Below are 13,250 nucleotides of genomic sequence, written 5' to 3' on the forward strand. Positions count from 1 at the left end.
CCCTCAGAGGCTGCACCAAGGTTTGGAACAAACATCCCAGAGGAGCAGGAGGTGGAGCTGAGAGATCTGCACTGGAGAACACAGGATGGAGCTCCCTCAGTGCCACCAGCCCCAGGCTGGGGTGACAGCAGATAAACACACTGGCTCTGATAACCAGGGGCTGAGGACACTCAAGAGTCTCCACTCAGAGCAGGGATTTCACAAATGCCAAAGTTATTTTTGTGCTCTTTGATTGCCTTTAAAAGGGGATTTCTGCTCTGTTAAAAAGTGTTTCTGAGAGACAGGACTAGCAGAAAAGCAGCCCTGTGATACAGGCAAAGCACCTCTTTCTTAATTCACAGAATGTTGCTCCTCAAGACTATGGAGTAATTTGTAATATATTCTGGCCTGTTAAATTAACTTGCCTCTTAAAATTACTCAGGACAGCTTACACCAATTATAACTGAATATACTACAAAAAAAGATGCCCCTGAATTACTTACTCCAGAGGGTGTTCACCTACACAGCACTGAAAAACCTGCACAACACAACAGGCTGTGTATTAATTCACATAACAAACATCCAACCAGCACAGATTTTAAACGGGTGCTTAATTTGGATATCTGTTCATTCAAAGAATAACTCATTTTTACTTCAAGTTGTACTTACTTAAACCATAACCTAATGCTTCAAGTCATTACCTAATGAGTTTTATTTAAAAAAATAAACAAATTTCAATACTAAAAAGAAAACCTACCTGCTTCTGCTTCTATTTATTCAGTTTTATTATTCTTTTTGTCCTGTGCTCAACACAGGTGATTCTTGAGTCCTTGCAACTAATGTGCTTGGTAATTATTTATTTCCCAGTTCCTGCTGGCAGCCCCCACATCCAGAATGTACCTCCCCCAAGTCCACACTAAGAACAGGCTGAACCTCAGCAGACCCCACCTCAGATCTGTCCAGGGTTTGTTTGTGTTCCCAAGTAGTACAGAGCTATTTATGGAAAAATCTCAGCTGGAATCACAGCCAGAATTTCAATAGGCTGCACGGCACAGAGCAGCCAGGGGTTGGTGTTCTGTTTGCAAATAACAATATATTTGGAAATAACATACTGGGCCATTGTTTGGCACGGAGAGAACAGAAGCCTTCAGGCAATGCCTTTCTTGTCACTGAGAAAGCTGCAGAGCACTGGAATAGCTGCATTTTCTTGCTGAAGCCATTCCAAAACATGCCCAGCAAGGTAAAAATTAGTAGGTGTATTAGAGAAAAACATAATGCTTTTTGTAATTAGAATTCTGTGACTTGGAGTGCATTTGTGTTGTAGATTTAAATTAAAAAAAAAAACACCAAAAACCACACCAACTCCTAGAAACTACCCTGCTGTTTGAGCCTCTTCTCACACATTCCCTGAGCAAAGCTTTTATTTCAGGCTCAAAAAGCTCAGGCCAAACATTTCCAGGCTTTTAATCTCGGTGTGGAGAATGCAGGAGGCTGTTGTGCCTCGGCCAATGTGTGAAGTGGCTCCTCCTAAGCGAGGCAAAGGCAAGGAGAAATCCCTCTCCCCGGCCATAAAGGCAGGGAGGGCAGCAGGGAGGGAAGGGCACTCCCCAGCTGAATTTCGGGCAGCTTGCCGGGAGCACAGAGCCTGTGAAGGTCACAAGTACAACTGAAGTTTCCAGCAGAGATAAATACACAGTTCTATTAAGTGACTGTGGAAGAAAAATCTCTGATTACTCCCCTCGCTATGGTCACTCACTCAGCAGTTCATTTTAATACTTAATGCATCTTTAGTGGCTCTTGGAGCCTTAAAGAACTGTCTTCCCTTTACCAATTGCCTTTTCTTCTTTTTTTTTCTGGCCCCAGCATACATGTTTCTTAAAAAATCATTATTAAACAGAGGTCAATTTTAATTTCTGGCCTGGACTTTGAGATTCCTGACACTCACTTCTCTGAATGATGCAAAATGGAATCTTGACAACTCTAAGGCAGGCACCTCTTAAAATGATATATATAGTCTACTAATCTGAGCAAAATACCAACTTTTATTTTTAAGTGCCTTATTTTAAATCTCTCACCACCTCTATTTATAGATTAGGGCCTTTTCTTTGGATTTTGGAAGAGTTGTATAACAGCTGAAAACAAGATAGAGAGTATTAAGTAGTATTACTGCCCTGCAAGGATCTCAAAGATCCTTAAAAACCATCAAAAGCTTTGGAATTACATCTTAGGGAAGAGGCACACTAGTCCTAGACAGGGAAAATAAAGCAGGGAGAGGTTAAAATGTTATTCCCAGGCTTGGGATGAGCTTCCTTGGGTCACAGGGAGGAAAAGCATCCACAGGGAGCCAACGAGGTCATGTGCAGAATATCCCAGGGATTTTGTTTTGTTTCAAATGCTCTTTGTCTTCCCACTGCCCTTCCCTCTGAGGCATCTGAGCCCTGGGAGACACGAGCTGGGCTGAGCAGAGCTGGGCTGAGCACAGCCTGTGTCCTGCTGCAGGAGCACAGTCCTGCTGCTTCCAGGGGTGGGCTGCCACTTCCAGAGGGGGCTGCAGGAGAATGGAAGCCCCTGGATAGTTCTTTAACACATACGTGCAAAAGGAAAGCAAAATTCAGCTTTCCAAGCAAATAAAACCAAATCAAAACAGTGACATGGAGCTGTGAGAAGAACAGACTGAGAAAAGGCAGAAGGATGATAGAGAAAGTCTTCAACCTTTGGGCAAAATGCCATTCCTGCCAGTTCCACGTTCCTTTAAAGCAGATTATAAAGGTGCCACTGTTACCTCCACACACAGTGCCATTTTCTCCCTGCTGGACTGTGTCATGGACAAGTCTGGGGGCTTCAACTTCAACTGCTGTTTGTTCATCTGGATCTGTGAGGACAAATCTCCTCAAAGGTGGATCTGAACCCACTGGCAGCAGAGTTTCCCTTGTGCAAGGCAGCCCATTCTCAAGCACATCCCAGCTGAGCCATGGAAAGGCTCACAACTGGTCCCAATTCCACAGCTGCCCATGTTGCCCTGGAACCCCCACCATCTCCCCAAGAGCAGAGATCCCTCCAGTCACCCCTCAGCCCATTCCCGGGCCTTCACCACCTATCCCACCACAAACACTTGTTACAGAGGGACAAATTAGGGCTGGGGAAGCTGACTTGGGACAAAAATCAATCTGAGAGCAAATAACCCAAGCCCTGCAATTTTCTTTTGGGTCAGTTCTCCAATATTTCTATATATTATTCCCTACACAGCACACCAACACCAGTACCTGGGAATGTAATTCCATTGGAAAATAGTCCAGGAACTCTCAAACAAGTGTCTTTGAGAACCATTATATATTTATGAGAGCCAAAGCTAAAGCTTTATTTCAGTCTGTAGTTCTTTTCTGCTGGACCAATTTACTTTACAGTTCTAAGTTATTTGAAAATAAAATAAGACCTTCAGATTACATTTATAAGCCCTGTACTCAAACTCACACGGGTCACAGCTTCTCAAAACATCATTTAACAACAGTACCAAGACCAGCTGAAATCACTGCTTTTAAGAATCAAAGAATGGTCACTGAAATACTTTTTATATTCATCAGGGGGAAAAAAAAGAGGAAAATACAGTTACTGGCATTCAACAGGCAAGAATATATTAGAAATTACTCTGTATTTAAATAAGCAACTATAATATGAAGTCTCAATTACCTTCACTGTTCCTGAATATATGCAATTATCTTTTCTCAGGTTCTCAAAACCACAGTGCCAAGTGTGTGTGTTTGGAGATCACATTATTCCCAAAGCATTAATTTAAGGACTGCAATTGAAAAAAATGCAAAGAGAAACATTTCCACACCAAATGCATTCTATATACCCGGGAAACCAATCTTCCTCACAATACAACTCTTCTAAACCCTCTTTTCCTGACCCTAAAATTTTCCTCCCAAATTAGATGCGAGCAGAGCTGCCTCGGGGCTTTAACATGTGACCTAAATATGCTGCTTTTCTTCACGGTGTTCTCACTTGTGGATCACTGAGAGGAAAATACACTGGGAGAAAGAATGGCTGACCAAAGGAATAACTTCTCCTCCAGTGCTCAACAAAAGAGTGAGAACTCAGGAGAGGGAAGGGAGCAGCTTCCAGCCACTTCTGTTCCTGGCACTGGATCAGTCGTGCACAGAAGCCTCAAATAATTGTGGTCAGGAATATCAGCTCACCCCACAGCAGTACCTGATGGGGGTACTTTGTTTTAAAGGCAAATTAATGACCCCAAAGCTTCCAGTCACTCCAGAGAATGAGGCAAGAGCACCCTCCTGCACCACCACACTGCCCAGAGCAATGGCCCAACACAGGACTGGCTGGGAAGCACCAAAGTGAGAACCAGGACATCCAGCCAAGGAAATCCTGCTACAAAAATCATCAACAAGTGCACACACACGGTATCAGATCATTAACAAGGTATTAATACTTTAACTCTGAAGGTAAGACTCATTTTTAGGCTTCCCCCATTTTCCAAGGCATAAAAGAATGACCATGTCCTTTCTATGCCCAGTTTACTGACACACTGACCCTACAAAAGCAGTATTTAGCTGCTGCATGTTGGGAGAGCATAACTGAGCTACAGCAATGGAACAGAGCTGTAATTAAATATGTTCCATTCAAGTTTAAAACCTAGAAAAGTGACCTGACATAGTTATTTTGACTGCGAGACCTTCTTGAAAGAGATTATTCTAAATTGGTTTGGATCAATAAATACTTCCTGCATTTATCTGCCTTCAATCTCATTGGAACACGGTAACTTGTTGCCTCTGTTCACATTCACAACCTACACATGCACCTAAGCCAAGGCTTTTCATTCCTTTCAACCACTTCTTTTAAAAGTGCAAACCTCAGTTTCACGTGATGACTGAACACTGAACTTGTCCTGCTAAACTTTTCACTCCCCACCAAAAATGCTGCAGACTCAGTTATGGCACTGCATGGCAATGCTACAGAGCACTGAAAACAGGCAAAAATGCCTGAAAAACACCCCTGAGGCAGATACTAAAACATCTTATATAAATGCAGTTACTTTGGGAGCACAGTGGTGCCCACAGATGAAGGAACAAACTAGAGCTTTAACGTGGTACCCCCAGTAATTGGTGTTTTTGCTGCAAGAGGCACAGCTCACAGCAGATTTAATTGCAGGCACACTTAAACAGCAGCTAAAACAAAGGCAGCCTAATTCCACAGCGTTTAATGCAAGACAATACACATTAGTTTAGGTGAAGACCAAACCCCAAACAAGGGATCCATTTTTCAAATCATATTAAGGCTGATAAGACACGATAAGAGAAGATTATCATTTGTCAGATTAGCTTTTAAAGTGCTTTGCAGTAAAGCAATCAGCAATAATCCATCTCCCATTTAAGTGGTATTATTTTCTACAACGACTTCAAAGAAACTCCACTGTGTTGATATTAACAGGCTGGTTTTACTAACAGAGCTACTAAACACTAAGCAAACCTCATTTCTGCCTGCGTGGACAGAGCAGAAAAACCTCTCCGTGAGCACTAAAAAAAATCTGTCATTTCGAATAATACTGTTACCATAACAGTATTTTATTGCTGGCCTTCAGATACATACTTTGAACATGCACTATCTCCAGCAGCAAAGGTTTAAAGTCCTTTTCAGCAGCTGAATTTACCATTTGTAGCAGCACAGCACACAGAGATCAGGGGCTTGCAGTGACTGCACAGAAAGTCCTATAAAGACACCAACCCTCTTCCAGAGCTCCCTGTGTCCCTTGGAGCCACTTGCTCACCCTCCACACTCTGCTGGTGTAGAGAATCACACCAGGGTTCGATTCAGCCAAAAAATAATCCGGTCAAAAAGCACAATATTGGGGATTTTTCAGCCGGATCAGCTTCCCAAACAAGTTCCTTGTGCAGTGACGTGCCAGCAGAGTGGGAAGGAGCGCCTCTTTAAGCAGAAATGCTGCCAAACATGTAGCTGTGGCCTAAATAGGCAAGTCAGGAGAGAAGAGAAAGAAGAGGGGGAAAAAAAAAAAGGCAGGCAGACAGTGGAGGCAGGAAGAGCCAGCTCTTCACTCTTCCCCCAGCACTGCAGCCACTGCGAGTCTGGGCTTTGGTTCAGCTCTTCCAACACACACTGTGAAGCTGCAGCTACCACAAAGCCCTGCCTGGGGCAGGAATGCCCCCACCAGCACCATTTAGGTTGCACCTCTAAAATTAAAAGCCAGGAAGGGCCCCAAAGCTGCTGCAGGGCTGTAACCCCCCAGCACTGCTGCTGAGAGCGAGCTGCACTCCTTTGAGCTGGGCAGGAGCACTGGGACACCGGGTTTTCAGCACAGAGCCCTCGCTCCTCTTTCCAACTCATTTTAAATTTCAGACAGAGATTCCAAGAACAGCAAAGCCTCACAGAATAACCAGAACAACACTGGGCAGCTTGACTGACAAGCTGAAGTGCCCCAACTACCAAAGCCATTCCAGAGAGAGGACTGAATTACTTCTGGGGAGCTGAGCAGCCCCGGACTATTTCTCTGTTTGTTAAATGCTCTTTGTTTTGGGGCACTTCACACTCCAGTCAATCCAGAGCAGCAGTTCCTAGAACACAGTAGCCTATTTCTCTCTCTAGATACAGACAGTCATTCTACAAACAGCTGAAGAGAAAAGAGCTCAAAACCAGAAGCAGACTCAGGAATACAGAACAGGACTATAACCAGGGGTCTTTTTATTCATCTACAGCCTATTTCAAACTACCTCTTAAAACCAAACTTATTACTAGTCCTTGCTCCTTGTACCTGATGCTACAGAACATTACCACAGCCCTCAAAACCCCAAATTAGCTTCCCTCCCACAACTATATCCCAATCTTTCCTCAGCAATATTATCACAACCTCACGCTGTCACTCCTTCTCTGAGAATTTTTCAGCCTCTCCCATTCCATCAATCCCCATTAAAAAAAAAGCCCAGATTGTGGTAAACTGCCTTTTTTTACAGCACTCCTCATTCCTGGCTTCAGTTTTCCTTACTCAGAGACAACACTTTTCATGCACTGAGGACAAACTACCATTGCTGAAGCAACAAGTTCCCATTCCTGCTCTGCAATTTTGAAGCCTGTCAAATATAAATATCAAACTGCACTTGACAGATGTAACACACTGAGAACCAAACACTGAAAGCATTCCTGAACAAGGGATTTGGCCTGTTTTGGCTCAAAAACAGGGAACATGAAGCAAGTCCCAGGTTAGGAACAAAGCAGCACAGAATGGTTAAGCATCAGACTTCAAAATTAAGGCAGTAACCAGCACCCACAGCAAACATTCAGGTTCTTCTTTCAGAGACATTTTGGGCATAAAATAGTTAAACAACTTGTGAAAGATGACCAGTGATTACTCAGGTTTAAAGCTGACAACTTAAGTTCCTGGCTCCCAGCCTTGGACCTGGACTATCAGACTTTTACATATCTTTGAATTACACCTGAAAGAACATTTAGATACAGCAGCTTGACTCTCTTCCTTCTGCCAAGCAATTAAACAAATGTGACTTAATTTGTTGTGAAGTACAAACTCACTCCATTAAGCAAGTGTCTAGTTTAGAGACAGTTTAAACTCACAATCCTTAGTTGTTCCCAACTGCAGTTGCTACTGTGCCACATCCTGGAGAGCAGCACAAGAGTAAAACCAACAAAACTGCTGCTGAAAATCTTTGTAATCCTTTGCTGTAATCATTCCCATAAAGGAAACTTGGACTAAGAAAACAGTGAAGTACTTCTGGACAATTAAGTCTTCCTTGCACTGAAACTGTGATGGCACAAAAGAAAGAAATCTGTGTATTAAAGACACTTCTGATAAACTGATTATTGAACTTATCACCAACAATCACTCCGTGTTCTCCACTGGAGAAGTCCTGTCTGATCCTGAGCACATGGAACAAGCTGAACACAGATACATTGTAGGACTGGGCTTCAGCAAGACAAATATGAAATTAAAAAGGGAGGAAAATGATTTCAGAAACAGAGGCAGCACAAACTCCAACCTTTGCCCTCCTACAATGGGCTGTTAAATCACAAAAAGGCAAACTCCTGCCACCAGTCAAAATTAAGGACCCCGGTTATAACGAAGCTGGCACTGAGATTTCAATTTATAACCTGATTTCTGTGCTTAACTGTGACCTGATGGAGCCAGGCCACAGCTGAGAGCTGAGGATAAATTCCACACATACCAAGGGAAGAGAGGCTGGTTCTGCTCCTCACATTCACACTCCTCCTTAGAAAAGCTGTGCCACAGCAGTGACCCAGGCAGGCCCCAGACAGGCCCCATTGCCATCTTCCCCCAAGCTTTAGTTACAGTTTTTCCTCCTTCCCTTAAGTGTCACATCCATCCATCACAAAGGGCTGGGAAAGCCAGAAAATTAAAAACTCTGTATCAGAGTTCATGTTTCAGCCACCAAAGCCATCAAATATTGACTTTGTTACAGCCAACCACTCTGGCCTAAGTATCCCCAGAATTACAGGTTAGCCATGTGATGTGAAGGCTGCAGGTCAGAGCTGACCTTAAATACACCAGGAGTTACACAGCAGCATTCTTGACAAGCTTTTACAGCTGCTGCCACTCTCACTGGATTAAAAGTGTTACTCTGCAAAATGTTATTCCCCATTGGCCTGTCTTACAGACAACACCATGGAGAAACCACTGGCTTTGCATCCCACTGACTAATGCCATGAAATATTGCAGTTTTCCTGGTTAACTCTGCCTTTAGCTTAGTTTAAGCCACTCTCCAGTGTAAATGTTGCAACACTGATTTCCCGAGGGGAAGGGAACAGAAAGCGAAACTCCCGTTTCTTTGGGGTTTGTTTTCAGTGAAGTTTCAGCTCAGGTTTGTTTTCAGTGAAGCTGCAGCATTCTGGGGTTTAAAATGTGAGCTCCAAAGCCATTCCAAACCCCAGAACTACACACCCTGGTGCTCCCATACCCAAATTGGTACCGTCCTCACCACAGACACGACTGGAGTGCAGACCTGTTCAGTGGCACACCACAGTGGTTAAACAGTCATTAGAGTTTGAGACAGACAGATTTCCTTCAGCTTTCACCCCAGGGATGCCACAAGAAAGCAGATGGAAAGGCAGGGAGGGAAAAGAGGTCCTCAGTCTGCCCTTGGATCCACCATCAACTCGGGTATTCCAAAGGAGCAGAAGCTGCTGCTCCAATTTGTACAAGAACACACACGGCTCTGTGTCATAAAAGTGAACCCTAAAGCCAGAAATACAGCCAATAAAAGGAAAAATGCAACCAGCTTGATGCATTTTGGACCCTTCCAACACACACTAAGAAGCATAACAACTCAAAAGAGCTGCTTTCAACAACTTCCAGGGTGGACTGTGGGAGCCAAACCCACAGGAAGAGGAGAGAATGTCAACAAATTAATCACAACCAAATATAACATCAGTAATACAATAATACTTGGGATCTCTCTCCAGGTCAGTCTGAGAAGGTCTTGCAGTTTATTAAGGTTTGTACCTTAAGGCTCATCCTAAGTCAGGTGTGATGACAACCAAACAAAACTGCTCTTTGGGTCACAAACTCACAAGGCTACATGGGGCATAAAATCCAAAGTGGCCCTTCTCCCCAGGGTTTGGAAACCAAGCTGCCTGCCTGCCACTGAAGCTCCTGAATTCCTTCCAAGGCCTCCCTGAACCCCACCCCTGTGACTCCAGCAGCCCCAGAGCAGCTCCCAACCTGTCAGGAGGCACAAGGCTGGCGAGGCACCTTTCGTAACAACAGGTGCAACCCTCCCGAACAGTTCAGGAAGTTCAGGACAGGCTGTTTCCTCACTTCTGCATTCCCTGGGAAAGCCACTTCTCTGTACACAACTTCACTGCTGTTACATGCATGTCAACATGGCTATTTTAACAAAGAATTACGTGCAAGCTCCTGCCACGCAACCACAACTTCTTCAATATTCCTATTTAATTAAGGATTTAGTTCAATATGTAAACAAAAACAAAGGTTACAGAATTTAAAGTCTGACAAGAAAAAACTACACCACATTTAAGAGTAGTTTTGAGTTCAAGCTTTAAAAACTACTTCCTGAAAGATTTAAAATTAAATTGGGAGTTGTTACAGCTTTCTTGTTTCCAAAAAAACCATCTTTCATCTTGCAAACGACAGCAGTCTTTGACAGTGCATTGTTTGCCACATGTTGTAACTCATAAATAAAAACAAGGCACTCATGTTTATACTGGTCTTTTTTTTGGCCTCTGGAAGCTAATTTGAACCACATGTCAAATGGGGAAATAATGGAAACTGTAGTTACTGCTTTTCTAAATATAACATTAATCTCACTTGTAAGTCAGAGCATCCAAGATATGTAAAAAAAGAAAAAAAAAAAAACAGGAATTACATAAGTGACAAGGCCAACTGCTTGCAAAAGAAACATTTTAACTCCTGATCTTATGGGCTGCCTTGTGCAAACAAGACTTTGTGGCCACAGAAATTCCAAAGTCAGAGGGACTTCCCTCAAAAAAAAAAAATCACAGAGGAGATTTTGCTCTCCAGCACAGAGAAAAGGACCATTCCTCTGACACTCCCAAATCCAAGGAAAAACAAATAACCAGCACAATTTTTGCAGGGACAATCAGAGGCAGCCATCTTAGTGGAAGATGACACTTGTCACTGCCAGCTCCAAAAAGTTTTAGGCAATCTCCAGTATCATTTCAAACTCAAACCCGCTCTTTCTGCAATAGGTAAGCACACAAGAATATTCAGATTCATTCCTCTTCTGGTTAATAGAGGCTGGAAAGATTGGGAAAATTACTTTATCTAGTACTTAGATCTTCAAAGAGAACAATTATTAATTAATTCTCACAACACCTCCCTGTGGAATGCGAGTATCACATTCCCCATTTTGCAGATTAGGAAAAAAAAACCACAAACCAAGAGCTGAGAGGCAGAAAAATCTTAACAATCTTGGAAAAGAATTCCAGCAAAAATAGTTAGGAAGCCTGAACTTTTTTTACAAGTGTGCAGAACAGGACTCTCAAAGCACAGTTTAATCCTGACTGTGGGTATGGGAATGCAGATTAAGTGTCTGTTTGCTTTGCTCCAGCCGAATACAGCAGCACTGGGCTATTTTACTGATTGCACCCAGATCAAGTAGTTAAAAAGTCAGAAAACAGCAGAAAACATCGCTCTTACCTTCTGCTACATCATCATCTACAGCGCCTTTCACCTGAGAAAAACACCACTGAATGTCATTTCCTCCTCCAGCTCCTGAAAAATAAAAAAAGAAGGGAACAATTGAAGAGCTGAGCCCCCCCAGCGCAGCCCCGGCGACACAATGGTTGCAGAGCACATTTGGGAGCCTGAGCACGCCCACTTCCTCAGCAGAGCCCAGGCACAATCACAGCCACCCTCCCCACCTTTTTCCTCTGGATATTGTTTTTGTCAGCCTTCAATGCAAGGGTTTGTGGAAAACAGGGAAGCACAAGCAGTGTGAAAGCTCCTCTCACCGAAAGCTCGCTGGGCGGAGAACCATCAACTCCGAATTTAAAACGCACGGATTTCAGAGGAACCCTCTTCCTACTTCAGCAGAACCCTCTAAACACACACACACACACACAACTTTAAATATAAACCAAACAACTTTAAATATAAATTATCAGAGCTGTACACTTTCGGAAAACTCCCACCCTCCCCCGAGCACACGATTCATTTCCTCCTCTCACCGAACCTCCACGCTAAAGGCTAAAGAAAAAGAATTTTACCACAATTTTAGAGTCTCTTCGCAGAGGTAACGAAAGCAATTAGCAGCCTGGGAAAAATAATCATTAAAAAAAAAAAAAAAGGCAGCAAATCCGAGCAGAAAAGCAAACAAGCAATCGGATGGGAACAAGTTCTACTACCATAGAAAACGGATCGGAGAGAAAACTTCAGGAACATTACTGCCTCGGCGGAAGGCAGTGATTCATTTGAACCCTGCCACCAAAACACACACCACAATCACCACCCATTTCTTTTGCATTTCGTTCTGAGCAAATCACTGCAGGGCTGAGGACATACAGGAAGAGACAGAAATGGGCTTGTCTCGCTCGGCTGTTTTTTTTTTTCCTGCCCTTTTTTTTTTTTTTCCTTCTTCCCCCACCCGAAAGCCACTGTCAAAATGGAACTTTTCCTGCACACAACTCGAACCGGCTGAGCAACAGATGGCATTTCCACATTAATCCAGAGCTCTGGGAGGGCTTTGGGGATAACAAAGAATACAGGAGAGACTTCTTCCTAAGTTCAGGGGGGGGGGGGAAAAGAAGTAAACGAGAAGGAAATCAGAAACCCAAAAATAATCTTTCCAGAAAAGACCAAGTCTCTCAGAATGAGAAGTGCTGGAATAGAGGGTGCAGTTGGCATTTTTTTTGCTTGCCTTAAATTCTTCCCTGAAGGATTACAGGTGCATAACCCGAGAAGGTGAAGGCAAGTAACAGCACCCATTTATGCAGGAAATGGCAAAACGCCTTTTTTTTTTCTTTTAGCTCTACAATTCCCCCAAAAAAATCCTACAGCCCATTTCCTTTCCTCCCCCCCCAACCTCTTCATTTGTCATTCAGCAGCTGGCACCATGGAAGCACTTAAAGGGGACAGCTTGGAAGGAAAAAAAAAATCACTGCTCCTGCTACTTCAGGCTGAAATTCTCTTTTCTATACAATTTACTTGAACCAAGTTGGCACTTCCCCCCCCTCCCCGCGACTAAATCGGCAAGAGGAGGGTGGAGCATGTGCATATGGTGTAGGGGGGAAAGGCAAAGCACAAACCTCACAGAGCCTCCCATGCTCTGCTCCTCCACATGCCAAGCGCTGAAAAGACAATTCGTGTGCAGAGGAGGGGGATGAACATATCTCCAAATGAAGGAATCGCGAGGAAAAAGTAAAGAGGGAAGAAACGCCTTCTGCATCCACGCTTCTAGCTACCAACAGCACTTTCGGGATGCAAAATGGGGAGCGAGCACGGGAAGGAAGGAGGAAAAAAAAACAACACCACGGGAGACCTGTGTTACTTAATTACACCCTGTACCCAATTTTAGTCGCGTTTGCAGATGCTCAGAGGGTGCGACTGTCCCTGGCCACCGCCTGCACCCTGGGAACTCCCCGTGCACAGCCCCGAAAACTGGGGAATAAACCCCAACAGCAGCCCCAAAGCCCGGAGGGGAAAACTCCTTACAGGAGCGTGTAGTGACAGGGCACGGGGGAACGGGTTCGAATGGGAAGGGGGCAGGGTTAGCTGGGATACGGGGGAGGAATTC

General features: G+C 43.8%; 1 protein-coding gene across 1 annotated transcript in view; it reads right to left on the reverse strand.

Moving 5' to 3' along the window:
* Nucleotides 1-11,974, reverse strand: part of PPP2R2A (protein phosphatase 2 regulatory subunit Balpha) — a 34,190-nt gene extending 22,216 nt beyond the window's left edge. Inside the window, exons 1-2 of the mRNA XM_029964552.1 lie at nucleotides 11,863-11,974; nucleotides 11,156-11,230 (exon numbers count right to left, since the gene is read on the reverse strand). Of these exons, the coding sequence (XP_029820412.1) occupies nucleotides 11,156-11,230; nucleotides 11,863-11,899 (112 nt within the window). The 5' untranslated portion in view covers nucleotides 11,900-11,974. The remainder of the gene's footprint in view (nucleotides 1-11,155; nucleotides 11,231-11,862) is intronic.
* Between the last annotated feature and the right edge of the window lie 1,276 nt (nucleotides 11,975-13,250).

Source organism: Manacus vitellinus, unplaced genomic scaffold, assembly GCF_001715985.3.
Source record: "Manacus vitellinus isolate BGI_N305 unplaced genomic scaffold, ASM171598v3 scaffold_74_pilon, whole genome shotgun sequence".
In the NCBI taxonomy this organism is placed as follows: Eukaryota; Metazoa; Chordata; class Aves; order Passeriformes; family Pipridae; genus Manacus; species Manacus vitellinus.